General features: G+C 43.1%; 1 protein-coding gene across 6 annotated transcripts in view; it reads left to right on the top strand.

Moving 5' to 3' along the window:
• Positions 1-15804, top strand: part of SON (SON DNA and RNA binding protein) — a 61747-nt gene that overhangs the window by 4373 nt on the left and 41570 nt on the right. For 5 of the 6 annotated variants that reach the window (XR_013346396.1, XR_013346397.1, XM_077819061.1 and 2 more), the window contains exon 3: positions 313-13365. Coding sequence is in view for 4 of the 6 variants with exons in the window: in XM_077819061.1 (XP_077675187.1) it covers positions 313-13365 (13053 nt within the window). In the remaining 2 variants the exon portion in view is untranslated. The remainder of the gene's footprint in view (positions 1-312; positions 13366-15804) is intronic. The other variant, XM_077819069.1, reaches the window with a different exon arrangement.

Genomic DNA, 15804 nt, shown 5'->3' with positions numbered 1-15804 from the left:
CAGTTGCTATCACATCATCTTAACAGTCTTATTTGTTGTTTTAAGTGTAGAAATCCTAGCAAAAAATTGGCAAGAGGCAGTTTGAAGATTGGTTTAATGTTTTTGAAAGCTAAATTTTTGTTTTTTACCCAAACATTTGAAGCTCCTACTGAGGGAAAATGTAACTCGTGATGTATATCAGGAAAAAAATGTTGACTTCAGGTTGTGTATAACTTTATGTGCACCTGTGCCCAAATACTGGTTTAAAATATTGATATTTGAATGTCTTTTTATAAAATTAGTTTTAAATAAATTTCTCTATTTTTTTTTTAGGTGTAGAGGAAGATTCAGTGAAAAATAGCTCTCCCTGTACAAAAAGAGGCCCCACTGACGAAGTAGAAGATGAAATTCCAAGAAAAAAGTCAAAAAAGAACAAAAAACACAAAAGCAAGAAGAAGAAGAAGAAGAAAAAGAAGAAAAGGAAGAAAGAAAAAAAACATAAAAAGCAGCCAAAGGAATCAAAATTAAGTGCACAGTATGGAGAGCAGGCAGATTTACAACCTGCTTCTCACTCAAAGACAGAAAAATTGGGCTCAAAGTTGATCACACGGCATGGAGGACATGCAGATTCAGATCTTGGTGGTCAAATGCAGCCAGAAGAATTGGGCACAAAATTGAGTTCAGAGTACATGGGACATTCAATTAAAAGACTCACACCTCTTTTGCTATCAGATTCTGAATCATCTGTGGAAAAACTTGGGAGTGAAAAAACTAACTTGGCCTTGACTGATACACGCAGTACATTCAATTCAGAAACCAGCAAATTGGATACCCAGGAAGAAAATACTAGTACAATGAAAATTCAAGAGCAAGCTAATGTAAAATTATTGGTGAATAAGACTCATGAAAGTATATATCATATAGCTTTTAATATGAATGCAAAGGATGAACCTTTACCAGTTAAAGACACTGAAAATGGTACTGTGTCTACCAACAGAACTGGAGTTGCTGGTAAATCTGAAATTGAAAAGGATTTGGAAGCTGCTCCAGCCTCTGAGATAACTGAAGAACTAAAAGAGTCAGAAGCTACTCTGGAATCGATGGGCATGGTGGAGGTGAAAGAATTAAAAACAACCTTAGAATCTGAGACCATGGCAAAGATTAAATGTTCAGAAGCAATTCTAAAATCTCTGACTATGACTTCAGATGCCCCTCTAGAATCTGTAGCCATAGCGGAGCTGAAAGCAACTGGAGAATCTGTGGCTATGACAAATGATTTGGTAGTAACTCCAACATCTGAAGTTGTAATGGAGATGAAAGCTTTGGAAGAAACCGCAGGATCTGTTGTCTTGACAGATATGAAAGGTTTGGAAACAACTCTAGAAACTGTGGGTGTGGCTGAGGCAAAAAGTTTGGAAGGAGGTCTAGAATTTGTGACTGTGCCAAATGATTTGGTAGCGACTTCAAAATCTGTGGCCGAGGCAGAGGTGAATGATTTGGAAGCAACTCCAAAATCTGCGTCTGTGGTGAAGGTGAAAGATTCAGAAGCTGCTCTAGAACCTGTGGCCATGCAGGAGGCAAAAGATTTGGAAAGAACCCTAGAATCTGTTGCCCTGGGGAAAGGTTCACAAACAACCCTAGAACCTGTTGGGAATGCGAAAGATTCGGAAGCAGCTCTAAAACTTGTGGTGGAGATGAAAGGTTTGGAAGGAACTCCAGAATCTCTGCACATGGAGGAGGTGAAAGGTGCAGAAGGAGCCCTAGAATCTGTGGCTATGGCAATAGATTTGGAAGGAACCCTCAAACTTGCTCTTGTGGGAGAGGCAAAAGATTCAGATGCAGCATCACTGTCTCCGCAAATGGAAGATATGAAAGATTCAAAAGGGTTCCTAGAATCTGTAGCCATGACAAAAGGTCCAGAAACAATCCTAGACCCCGTAGGGGTGGCAGAAGGTCTAGAAACAATCCTAGAACCTGCAGAGGTGGCAGAGGAGAAAAATTTGGAAGGAATTCCAGAATCTCTGCACATACAGGATATGGAAGATTTGGAAGCATCCTTAGAACCTGTAGTCATGAGAACAGGTCTGGAAGTGGCTCTAGAACATGTGGCTGTGGTGAAAGGTGTAGAAGCAACTCCACTTTCTATGCAAATGGAAGAAGTGAAAGATTTGGAAGGAGCCCTAGTAGAATCTGTGGCAGTGACAAAAGGTTCAGAAGCAGCCCTAGAACATGTTGTCTTGGCAGAGAAGAAAGGTATGGAACCAACTTCACTATCTCTGCAAATGGAAGATGTGAAAGATTCAGAAGGAGCCCTAGAATCTATTGTCATGGAAGAAGGCTCAGAAGCAACCCAGGGACCAGTGACAGAGGCAAAAGACTTGGAAGCAATCCTAAAATCTGTTTTGGAGGTGAGAGGTTCAGAACCAGCACCACTGTCTCTGCAGATGGAAGATGTGAAAGGTTCAGAAGGAGGTGTAAAATCTTTGGCCATGGCAAAAGGTTCAAAACCAACCCTGAAAGCTGTGTCTGTGGGGGAGGGAAGAGGTTCAGAAGCAACTCTGCTGTCTCTGGAAATGGAGAATGTGAAAGATGATGAGGAAGCCTTAGAATCTGTGGCCCGGGCAATAGATTCAGAACCAACCCTAGAACCTGTGGCCATTGTAGAGGCTAAAGGTCTGGAAGCAGTTCTGTCTCTGCAAATGGAGAATGTGAAAGATTCAGAAGGAGCCCTGGAATCTGTGGCCATGGCAAAAGATTTAGAGGCACCTCCAGAACCTGTGGCAGAGGTGAAAGATTCGGAAGCAATGCTTCAGTCTCTGCAAATGGAAGATGTGAAAGAATTAGAAGGAACCCTAGAATCTGTTGTGGTGACAAAAAGTTTGGAAGCAACCCTAGGGCCTGTGGCAGAGGAGAAAGGTGCAGAAACACCTCCACTATCTCTGCAAATAGAAGATGTGACAGAATCAGAAGGAGTTCTAGAATCTATGTCTGTGGTGAAGTTGAAGGCTTTGGAAGCAGCCTTTGAGTCGGTAGTCATGGTAGAGGTGAAGGATTTAAATAAACCTGTACAAGCTGAGTCTGAGGTCACAGCTCAGTTTAAAGATTTGGAAGCAATTCCCAAATTTCTGTGCATGGAGGGAGATTTGGTAATAACTCCAGAATCTGAGATAACATCAGAAGTGAAAAACTTGGAAATAATTGGACAATCCGAATTGCTGGCAGAAGTGAAAGATTTGGAAACCACCCCAGAATCTGAGGCAGTGGCAGAGTCAAAGGATTCAGAAACAACTACAGAATCTCAGGTGGTGATGGAAGTGAAAGATTTGGAAACCATTCCACGATCCCAAGTCATGACAGAAGTGAGTGACTTGAAAATATCTCCACGTACTGAGGTGGAGGTGATGAAAGGTTTTGAAACAGCTACAAAGTCTGATGCCACTATAATGGAGGTGGAAGATTCTGAATCAACTCTGGAATCTAGGGCAGTAGTAGAGGTGAAAGATCCGAAAGCCACACCGGAATCTGAGGCAATAACAGGCATAAAATATTCTAAAAAAATTCTAGAATCTGAGGCCACCGCAGAGTTGAAACATTCAGAAGCTAGTCCAGAATCTTTACACTCGACAGACTTGAAAGATTCTGGAAAAACTCCAGAACCTGAGGTGATTCTGCAAATGAAAGATTCAAAAACAACTAAAAAATCTGAGCCCATCGCTCTGGTGAAAGATTCTGAAGCTAGTAGAGAATTGCTACATATAGTGGTAAAAAATGTGCAATCAACTCCAGAATCTGAGACTGTGGCAGTCGTGAAAGATTTGAAGGAAACTCTAGAGTGTGAGATGGTGGTGGCAAAAGATTTGGAAACAACCCTAAAATCTGAAGCAATCATGGATGTAAAGCATTCTAAAGCTGCTCCAGAATCTTCGTATAAAGCAAAGGTAAAGGATTCAGAAGCAGTCCCAGAATCTCTCTACTCATCGAAGGTGAAAGTTGCTGAATTAGCTCTAGAATTGGAGGCAGCAGCAAAGGTGAAGGATTTGAAAGAAACCCTAGAATCTAAGGTCATGGTAGACGTGAAAGATTTGGAAGCTGCTTCAGAATCTGTGATCAGGATGAAGGTAAAAGATTTGGAAGAAATTCCAGAACATTGGCAACCAGTGGATGTGAAAGTTTTGGAAGCATCTCCGGAATCTGAGAAAACAGCGGAGGTAAAATATTCAGAAGCAACTCCAGAAACTCAGGTGTTGACAGAGACGAAAGATTTGGAAGAAACTCTGGAATCTCTGTACACTGCAGAGGTGGAGGAGTTGGAAAAAATTACAGAATCTATGCCAATGGTAGAGGTGAAAGAATCTGAGGCTGTGATGGATCTGAAATTCTCAGCAACAACTCTAAAATCTGAGAAAACAGTGGAGGTGAAAATTTTGGAAGATACTCCAGAATTCTTGACAGTGGAAAAGATAAATTCAAAAGCGTGTCTCGAATTTCTGCACTCTGAGGAAATGAAAGATTTGGAAGCAGATGTAGAAGCTGAGGCTTCAACGGATCTGAAGGATATGGAAGGAACTTTGGGCACTGCACAGGTGAAATATTCAGAAGCAGTTTTGAAATCTGTGGGCATAGCAGAGAGAAAACATTTGGGAACAACTGTAGAAAATCCTAATGCAGTGCTAGATTTGGAACTGGTTTCAGAATCTCAGCTTACTGTGGATCTGAAATTTCCAGAAACTCCTCAGATTCCTGAGTTAAAAGTGGAGGTGAAAGATTCTGAAGCAGCTCTAGAATCTGAGACTATTACAGAGGCAAAAGACTTGCAAGCTACTCCAGAGTCTGTGGCCACAGTGGAGGTGAAAAATTTGAAAGCAGTTCCAGATTCTCTTCACGCAGTACACATGAATAATTTGGAAGCAACTCCGGAATTGGTGGCAGCTGCAGAGATGAAAGATTTGGACGCAGTTCCTGAATCTGTGGTGGTGCTGGCAGAGGTGAAAGATTTGGAAGTAGTTTCAGATTCTCTGCATACTGTAGGTGTGAAAGATTTGGAAGCAGCTCCAGAATCTGTGGCGATAGTAGCAGAGGTGAAGGATTTACAAGCAGCTCCAGAATCGGCAGCAGTGGTGAAAGATTTGGAAGCAGCTCCAGAATATGTGGTGATGCTGGCAGAGGTGAAAGATTCAGAAGTAGTTCCAGTTTCTCTGCATACCGTAGATGTGAAAGATTTTGAAACAACTCCAGAATCTGTGGTAGTGGCTGAAGAGGTGAAAGATTTGGAAGGAGCTCCAGAATCTGTTGTGACAGCAGCAAAATTTAAATACTCAGAAACAACTCCAGAATCTGTGGTGGTGACTGCAGAAATGAAAGATTTGGAAGCAGCTCTGAAATCTGTGGTGGTGGCAGAGGTGAAGGATTTGAGAGCAGCTCCAGAATCTTTGGCAGCAGAGGTGACAGATTTGGAAGCAGTGCTAGATATTCTGCGTCCTGTAGATGTGAAAGATTCTGAAACAGCTCCAGAATCTGTGGTGGTGGCTGAAGAGATCAAAGATTTGGAAGCAGTGCCAGATGTTCTGCATACTGTAGATGTGAAAGATTCTGAAACAAGTACAGAATCTCTGCTGGTGTCTTCAGAGGTGAAAGATTCAGAAACTGCTCCAGAATCTGTTGTGACAATGGCAGAATTGAAATATTCAGAAACAAGTCCAGAATCTGTGGTGGCTACTGCAGAAGTGAAAGATTTAGAAGCAGTTCTGGAATCTGTGGCAGAGATGAAGGATTTGGAGTCTGCTCCAGATGCTGTGGTGGTGGTGGCAGAGGTGAAAGATTTGAAAGCATCTCCAGAATCTTTGGCAGCAGAAGTGACAGATTTGGAAGCAGCTCCAGATTTTCTGTGTATTGTAGATGTGAAAGATTCTGGAACAACTACAGAATCTGTGATAGCGGCTGAAGAGGTGACAGATTTGGAAGCAGCTCCAGATTTCCTGTGTACTGTAGATGTGAAAGATTCTGAAAGAACTCCACAATCTGTGGTAGTGGCTGCAGAGATGAAGGATTCTGAAACAGTTCCAGAATCAGTGGCAGAGGTAAAATACTCAGAAACAAGTCCGGAATTTGTAGTAGTGGCAGCAGAGGTGACAGATTTGGAAGCAGCACCAGAATCTATGGTGACAGTGACAGAGGTGAAAGATTTGCAAACTGTTCCCATTTCTCTGGTGTTGGTGGCAGATATAGAAGATTCAGAAGGAGCTAGTGAGTCTCTGCATGCTGTAGATATGAATGATTCAGAAGCAGCTCCAAAATCTGTGGGGTTGGCTGCAGAGATGAAAGATTTGGAAGAAGCTCCAGAATCTGTGGTGGCCATGGCAGAGGTGAAAAATATGGAAGCACCTCCAGGTTCTTGGTATACAGCATATGTTAAAGATTCAGAAACAACTCAGGAATCTGTGGCAGTGACAGCAGATGTGAATGATTTGGAAGTAACTCCAGCATTTAGGGCGGTGGCTGCAGACGCGAAAGATTCAGAAGCAGCTTCAGAATCTGTGGTGATAGCAGCAGAGGGGAAGGATTTGCAAGCTGCTCCAGATTCTCTGGTGGTGGTGGCAGAGATAGAAGATTCAGAAGCAGCGAGTGTTTCTCTGCATACTTTAGATGTGAATGATTTAGAAGCAACTCGAGAATCCGTGGAGGCTACGGCAGAGATGAAGAATTTGGAGGCAGCTCCAGATTCTCTGTATACGCTGTACGTTAAAGATTCAGAAACAACTCAAGAATCTGTGGGAGTGAGAGCAGAGGTGAATGATTTGGAAGCAACTCCAGCCTTTGGGGCAGTGGCAGCAGCAGCGAAAGATTTGGGAGCTCCTCCAGAATTGGTGGCGGCTGTGGCAGCGGTGGAAGTTTCGGGAGCGCCTTCAGAATTGGTGGCGGCTGTGGCAGAGGCAAAAGATTCCAGAGTGGCTCCAGGATCTGTGACTGTAGTGAAGGAAAGCGATGAAGATCTTTCTAAAAAAAAGAAAGCATATGAAAAAAGTAACAAGAGTAGTGATAAAAATAAACAAGATGCAAAGAAATTAAAAAGGAGTAAATCTAAATCTCTTTCACGATCCAGGAAGCGGAAAAAGAAGTCCAGGTCACGTTCTGTCTCTAAACATTTGAAATGTAAAAGAGCAAGGTCTAGGAGCAGAAACTACTCAGATTCCAGAAAGAAACGTTCCACATCTTACGACAAGTCTAGATCCAGATCTGTTGAAAAAGGAAGGGGCAAAGACTCTTCCTGGAGGTCCAGACGCAGGCGCTCCAGGTCCTCTGATGGTCTCAAGTCAAGATCCAGATCCATTGATAAAAGGGAAGGCAAAGACTCTTCCTGGAGGTCCAGACGTAGGCGCTCCAGGTCCTCTGATCATCTCAAGTCTAAATCCAGATCTGTTGAAAAAAGAGAGGGCAAAGATTCTTCACGGAAGTCTAGACGCAGACGCTCTAAGTCATCTGATCGTTTCAAGTCTAGATCCCGATCTGTTGAAAAAAGAGAGCGCAAAGACTCTTCACGGCGGTCTAGACGCAGACGCTCCAAGTCCTTTGATCGTCTCAAGTCTAGATCCCGATCCAGGTCTGTTGGAAAAAAAGGGCACAAAAGCTCTTCATGGAGGTCCAGACGCAGACGCTCCAAGTCCTCTGATCGTCTCAAATCTAGATCCAGATCTGTTGAAAAAAGAGAGCGCAAAGACTCTTCACGGAGGTCTAGACACAGACGCTCCAAGTCCTCTGATCGTCTCAAGTCCAGATCCAGATCCAGATCTTTTGAAAAAAAGGGTGGCAAAGAATCTTCCTGGAGATCCAGACGCAGACGCTCCAAGTCCTCTGATCGTTTCAAGTCCAGATCCAGATCTTTTGAAAAAAGAGGTGGCAAAGAATCTTCCTGGAGGTCCAGACGCAGACGTTCCAAGTCCTCTGATCGTCTCAAATCAAAATCCAGATCCAGATCTTTTGAAAAAAGGGGTGGCAAAACATCTTCCTGGAGGTCTAGACGCAGACGCTCTAAGTCTTCTGATCGTCTCAAATCAAAATCCAGATCCAGATCTGTTGAAAAAAGAAGTGGCAAAGGGTCTTCCTGGAGGTCCAGACGCAGACGTTCCAAGTCCTCTGATCGTCTCAAGTCAAGATCGATATCTGTTGAAAAAAGAGGGGGCAGGGACTCTTCATGGAGGTCTAAACGTAGACGCTCCAAGTCCTCGGATCGTCTCAAATCTAGATCAAGATCTGTTGAAAAAAGAGGCGGCAGAGACTCTTCACGGAGGTCTAAACGTAGACGCTCCAAATCCACTGATCATCACAGGTCTAGATCCAAATCTGTTGAAAAAATAGGTAGTAAAGAGTCTTCACGGAGGTCTAAACGTAGACGTTCCAAGTCCTCTGATCGTATCAAATCTAGATCCAAATCTATTGAAAAACTGGGAAGCAAAGAGTCTTCATGGAGGTCCAGACGCAGATGCTCGAAATCCTTTGATGATCTAAAGTCTAGATCTAGATCCAAATCTGTTGAAAAAGGAGAGAGTAAGGAATCTTCATGGAGATCTAGAAGTAAACGTTCCAAGTCCTTTGAACGTCACAAATTGAGATCTAAATCTGTTGAAAGAATAGAGGTACAGGAACCTTCGCAGAGGTCTCGAAGTAGCTGCTCCAAGTCTTCTGAGTGTCACAAGTCCAGTTCCAAATCTGTTGAAGAAATAGAGGCACAGGAGCCTTCACAGAGGTCTCGAAGTAGCCGCTCGAAGTCCTTTGAACATCACACATCTGGATCCAAATCTGTCGAAGAAATAGAGGGAAAAGAATCTTCATTGAGGTCTCGAAGTAGCCGCTCTAAGTCTTCTGAATGTAACAAATCCAGATCCAAATCTGTTGAAGAAAAGGAGGCTCAGGAGCCTTCACAGAGGACTCGAAGTAGCCGCCCAAAGTCTTTTGAACGTCACACATCTGGATCTAAATCTGTCGAAGAAATAGAGGGAAAAGAATCTTCACCGAGGTCTCGAAGTAGCCGCTCCAAGTCTTCTGAACGTAACAAATCCAGATCCAAACCTGTTGAAGAAATAGAGGCTCAGGAGCCTTCACAGAGGTCTCGAAGTAGCCGCTCGAAGTCCTTTGAACATCACACATCTGGATCCAAATCTGTCGAAGAAATAGAGGGAAAAGAATCTTCACCGAGGTCTCGAAGTAGCCGCTCCAAGTCTTCTGAACGTAACAAATCCAAATCTGTCGAAGAAATAGAGGGAAAAGAATCTTCACCGAGGTCTCGAAGTAGCCGCTCCAAGTCTTCTGAACGTAACAAATCCAGATCCAAACCTGTTGAAGAAATAGAGGTTCAGGAGCCTTCACAGAGGTTTCAAAGTAGCTGCTCCAAGTCTTCTGAATGTCACACGTATAGATCTAAATCTGTTGAAGAAATAGTGGTTCAGGAGCCTTCAAAGAGGTTTCGAAGTAGCCGCTCCAAGTCCTTGGAACATCACATGTCTAGATCCAAATCAGTTGAAGAAATAGAGGGCAAAGAATTTTCACAGAGGTCTCGAAGTAGCCGGTCCAAGTCTTCTGAACGACACAAGTCCAGATCCAAATCTGTTGAACAAATGGAGGTGCCGAAGCCTTCAGGGATGTCTCAAAGTAGCCGTTCCAAGTCTTTTGAACATCTCCACTGCAGATCCAAATCTGTTGCAGGAATAGAGGTGCAGAAGCTTTCACAAAGCTTTCAAAGTAGCCTCTCCAAGTCTTCTGAATGTGTCACGTCTGAATCCAAATCTGTTCAAGAAATAGAGGCTCAGGAGCCTGCAGAGAGGTCTCGAAGCAGCTGCTCCAAGTCTCCTGAACTTCAAAAGTCTAGATCCAAATCTGTTGAAAAAATAGAGGGCAAAGATTCTTCACAGAGGTCTCGAAGTAGCCGCTCCAGATCTTCTGAACGTTACAGGTCTAGATCCAAATCTGTTGAAAAAATAGAGGGCAAAGATTCTTCACAGAGGTCTCGAAGTAGCCGCTCCAGATCTTCTGAACGTTACAGGTCTAGATCCAAATCTGTTGAAAAAATAGAGGGCAAAGATTCTTCACAGAGGTCTCGAAGTAGCCGCTCCAGATCTTCTGAGCGTCACAGGTCTAGATCCAAATCTGTTGAAAAAATAGAGGGCAAAGATTCTTCACAGAGATCTCGAAGTAGCCGCTCCAGGTCTTCTGAACGTCCCAGATCTAGATCCAAATCTGTTGAAGAAATAGAGGTGGAGGAGCCTTCACAGAGGTCTCGAAGTAGCCGTTCCAGATCTTCTGAACGTCACAAGTCCAGATCCAAATCTGTTGAGGAAATAGAGATGGAGGAGCCTTCAGAGAGGTCTCGAAGTAGCCGCTCCAAGTCTTCTGAACGTCACAAGTCCAGATCCAAATCTGTTGAGGAAATAGAGGTGGAGGAGCCTTCAGAGAGGTCTCGAAGTAGCCGCTCCAGATCTTCTGAACGTCACAAGTCCAGATCCAAATCTGTTGAGGAAATAGAGGTGGAGGAGCCTTCAGAGAGGTCTCGAAGTAGCCGTTCCAAGTCTTCTGAACGTCACACGTCTAGATCCAAATCTGTTGAAGAAATAGAGGTGGAGGAGCCTTCAGAGAGGTCTCGAAGTAGCCGATCCAGATCTTCTGAACGTCACAAGTCCAGATCCAAATCTGTTGAAGAAATGGAGGTTCAGGAGTCTTCACAGAGGTCTCGAAGTAGCCGCTCCAGATCTTCTGAACGTCACACGTCTAGATCCAAATCTGTTGAAAAAATAGAGGGAAAAGATTCTTCACAGAGATCTCGAAGTAGCCGCTCCAAGTCTTCTGAACGTCACAAATCTAGATCCAATTCTGTTGAAGAAATAGAGGTTGAGGAGCCTTCACAGAGGTCTCGAAGTAGCCGCTCCAAGTCTTCTGAAAGACACAAGTCCAGATCCAAATCTGTTGAGGAAATAGAGGTTGAGGAGCCTTCACAGAGGTCTCGAAGTAGCCGCTCCAGATCTTCTGAACATCACACATCTAGATCCAAATCTGTTGAAAAAATAGAGGGAAAAGATTCTTCACAGAGATCTCGAAGGAGCTGCTCCAAGTCTTCTGAACATCACAAATCTAGATCCAATTCTGTTGAAGAAATAGAGGTTGAGGAGCCTTCACAGAGGTCTCGAAGTAGCCGCTCCAAGTCTTCTGAAAGACACAAGTCCAGATCCAAATCTGTTGAGGAAATAGTGGTTGAGGAGCCTTCAGAGAGGTCTCGAAGTAGCCGCTCCAGATCTTCTGAACATCACACATCTAGATCCAAATCTGTTGAAAAAATAGAGGGAAAAGATTCTTCACAGAGATCTCGAAGTAGCCGCTCCAAGTCTTCTGAGCGTCACAAATCTAGATCCAATTCTGTTGAAGAAATAGAGGTTGAGGAGCCTTCACAGAGGTCTCGAAGTAGCTGCTCCAAGTCTTCTGAACGTCACAAATCTAGGTCCAAATCTGTTGAGGAAATAGTGGTTGAGGAGCCTTCAGAGAGGTCTCGGAGCTGCTCCAAGTCTTCTGAACGTCACACGTCTAGATCGAAATCTGTTGAAAAAATAGAGGGAAAAGATTCTTCACAGAGGTCTCGAAGTAGCCGCTCCAAGTCTTCTGAGCATCACAAATCTAGATCCAATTCTGTTGAAGAAATAGAGGTTGAGGAGCCTTCACAGAGGTCTCGAAGTAGCCGCTCTAAGTCTTCTGAAAGACACAAGTCCAGATCCAAATCTGTTGAGGAAATAGTGGTTGAGGAGCCTTCAGAGAGGTCTCGGAGCCGCTCCAAGTCTTCTGAACGTCACACGTCTAGATCGAAGTCTGTTGAAAAAATAGAGGGAAAAGGTTCTTCACAGAGGTCTCGAAGTAGCCGCTCCAAGTCTTCTGAACGTCATAAATCTAGATCCAATTCTGTTGAAGAAATAGAGGTTGAGGAGCCTTCACAGAGGTCTCGAAGTAGCCGCTCCAAGTCTTCTGAACGTCATAAATCTAGATCCAATTCTGTTGAAGAAATAGAGGTCGAGGAGCCTTCACAGAGGTCTCGAAGTAGCCGCTCCAAGTCTTCTGAACGTCACAAATCTAGATCCAATTCTGTTGAAGAAATAGAGGTCGAGGAGCCTTCACAGAGGTCTCGAAGTAGCCGCTCCAAGTCTTCTGAAAGACACAAGTCCAGATCCAAATCTGTTGAGGAAATAGAGGTTGAGGAGCCTTCACAGAGGTCTCGAAGTAGCTGCTCCAAGTCTTCTGAACGTCACAAGTCCAGATCCAAATCTGTTGAAGAAATGGAGGTTGAGGAGCCTTCACAGAGGTCTCGAAGTAGCCGCTCCAAGTCGTCTGAACGTCACGAGTCCAGATCCAAATCTGTTGAAGAAATAGAGATTCAGGAGCCTTCACAAAGGTCTCGGAGTAGCGGCTCCAAGTCTCCTGAACTTCAGCACTCTAGATCCAAATCTGTTGAAAAAATTGAGGGCAAAGATTCTTCTCTGAGGTCTCGGAGTAGCCGCTCCAAGTCTCCTGAACTTCAACACTCTAGATCCAAATCTGTTGAAAAAATTGAGGGCAAAGTTTCTTCACAGAAGTCTCGGAGTAGCCGCTCCAAGTCTCCTGAACTTCAAAAGTCTAGATCCAAATCCGTTGAAAAAATAAAGGGCAAAGTGTCTTCACAGAGGTCTCGGAGTAGCCGCTCCAAGTCTCCTGAACTTCAAAAGTCTAGATCGAAATCTGTTGAAAAAATAAAGGGCAAAGTGTCTTCACAAAGGTCTAGAAGAAAACGCTCCAAGTCTTCTGAACGTCACAAATCTAGATCCAAATCAGTTGAAAAAGTAGAGGGGAAAGAGTCTTCACAGAGGTCTAGAAGTAAGCGCTCTAAATCCTCTGAGCGCAAATCACAAAAAAATGATAGCGAATTGCGGTCTAGACGAAATCGGTCTCGGTCGGTAACACGTAAAAGACTCTCAAAATCTAAATCTAATCATCGGTCTCGGACACGCTCCCTGTCACGTTCAAGACACAGGAGGAGGACTCGGTCAAGATCAGTGTCAAAAAGGAGACGGTCTTTATCAAGAGAGAGACACAAAAGATCTCAAAGGAACAGATCAAGGTCTGCTGATCGACGAAGGAGGAGATCAAACTCAAGGGATCACCGAATAGTGCTCAGGTTACGGACCAGAAGTCGAACACCTATTCGACGAAAACGGTCTAGATCAGTGGGAAGAAGACGAAGCTCTAGCAAATCACCAGTTCGACTAAGGAGATCAAGATCACCTGGGAGAAGAAGGTGCTATAGCAGATCACCTGATCGTCAAAGAAGGTCCAGGTCATCTGATAAGTTTTCAAGCAGATCACCTAAACGTCTTACAGACTTAGGTAAGTAATGCTCTTTTCATCAATCATTTTCATGGCTGTGTAGTGTTGACCTATGTAAACTTCATCCTACCTCTGATGAAGATAATACAGTGCAACCCTAGCATTCATCAGGAATCTCTTCGAAGTAATTTTAAGCAATTGTTTAATAGACTTTCTGTTGGCATTGAGTATGCACTTATAGGGGATTCAAGTGTGTAGTCTGATTGAAAATGCAGCAGAAAAATGTGAAGGGTACAGGATTTTACAGGTTATTCCACATAGGCAGACCCATGATGAACCCTGGGGTTATGAGTCTATGCAGGTGCACAAGGATTTGTCCACACACATTGTAATCATAGGATCAAGGCCTTAATGTTTTTGTTAAGATGCAGTGATTCATCAGATTTGTTTTTTTTCCAAGAGCCTATAGCACATTATTTAAGAAAGTGGAAAACAAAATATACATGTGGGAGTCCTCTACGGTCAACATAATGTTTCTTTGCCAGTCATATTAATTCTCTTACCTCATTCACAGCTTCTGTGTTGCTGTTCAAAACTACTTCCTACTTATATGAAAACAGGCAGGACTGAGCAAGTAATCTGGTTAACAAAGGATGTGAGCTAGAGGATTCATGTGATGCACTCCAAATTTCCATGGGGGTTGAGGAGGAAAAATCTAGTAACTATCCCTTGCTTACTCCCCTTAGGAGCTGAGCTTGCCTGTATTGAGACTAGTTCTTTTAAGGTAGAACCCTTTAAGGATGCTGGGCTGAAATTTCTGAGTATATTGAATAGATCTACTCACTTTGCCACCATGTATAGGTTGTCAGGGTCCCTATATTCTATTCTGTATCACATAGTAAGGTGGCGATATATGGCTACAACTAGCTGGTTTCCAAGTTGTTAAGCAGCAATCCATTATGTTAACTACACGTTTCCACATAAAACTGGCGACTGAGGCAGCCTTAGTCAGAGGCAAGACTCAAGACACCTGGGATGTTATTCCAGATGCTGGAAAGCTGTAGTATGGAAGTTCATTGCTCCTCATTGATTGCTGCCTGCATCAGGAATGACTTCCAGATCAAGATGTGGAAGACGACTTACCTAGAAATGTGAGGAACTTAAAACTCTTTATTGAGGGCATGACCGTAACCTAACATCACATATATGATATAGCACTGAAAACGGCTCTTCAACTGTGTGGCAAGATGCAACAGATTTTGAGAATCTGATATGACTGGGGATGTCTCCTTACAGAACAATGGAGACCAACCAAAAATTAAGGCTAAAAGCAGTAATATCACACATTGTTTTCTTGGGTCCTCAGCCTCTTTCCTGCCACAAGGAACAGAGCTCCAATTTATTATCCTTGGGGAAGAGGAGGAATCCCCACTGTGAAGAATTGTAGTGAGGAGTTGATATTTCTTGAGTTTCTTTTTTGCTATTGGTTATTTAGATGTAATAGTTATTTTGGTCAGTAGCTGAAAGAAACTTCAGTATACTCCCACCCTAAAATAAAGAAGTCACTTATATATTTGCTTTATCTGTTCCTTTCCATTCTCCCTGATCTTTTGAATAGTTTTGTTTCTGTTCCTTATGTGTGTGCTCTGCTTCCTGATTTCACCTTGGGCCACATCTTATGCCCCTCACTTCACTCCTTTGTATTCTCCCTCTCTCAGCCACATTACAGGTGCCAGAGTAGCTTTATATTCAAAGCATTTAGGGAGGGAGGCAAATTCTTAAATTGTTCCCAACCCCAGCTAGTCTCATTGCTTGAAGAAATGAGAGGATGAAGAGTTGAACAGCTCAGCATGCTGACTTGTCCCCCCCATTCCACATTGTTTGAGCTAGTGGAGGGAGAAAATATCTGGAAACAAGAGCTGGTTTAGCATGAGCAGAGATGTAGCCCCTACTCAGCATGTTCAGCTTTTCCTGGTGGAGTGAGAGTATTTTTTGGGGAGGTGAGCTTCCGCTGTTGCAAATTCACTTAGACCTTCATTTGGAGGCCTTTCTGTAGCTGCAAGCTATGAAGCTCTGTGATCTTCTTTTTGATTGCTTAAAAAGTAAGGGGAATCTCATCCTGATATGCGAGGGTTTACCTGTGTAACTCTTTCCTTAAGGTGGTGATACTTCATTTATTTGGTTGTTGCAGGATTTTTTGAAAAGCAGTTTGAATCACAATTATTAGAATATACAAATATGCTTTGTGTATTTCCATTACCTGACTCCTCTACACATTAGAAACCACATTTATTATTTTCCATGAAAAAGCAAAATCCTGTCATGTTTAAAAATTTTTAATATGTAGTAATTTTCTTAACAGTTTGAGATATATATTCATAGTGTTTAACCTATGACATAAAATGCTTGTTAACTTCCTGATTGTTTTGGTTATAGTCTGTATATTTAATATTGTCCTTTTTAGTTGACTTTCAGTGTTTGAGATATTATTTCAAGGAA

Source organism: Eretmochelys imbricata, chromosome 1, assembly GCF_965152235.1.
Source record: "Eretmochelys imbricata isolate rEreImb1 chromosome 1, rEreImb1.hap1, whole genome shotgun sequence".
Lineage (NCBI taxonomy): Eukaryota > Metazoa > Chordata > Testudines > Cheloniidae > Eretmochelys > Eretmochelys imbricata.
The sequence above is the reverse complement of the archived record's forward strand: the minus strand, read 5'-3'. Positions and strand labels throughout refer to the sequence as shown.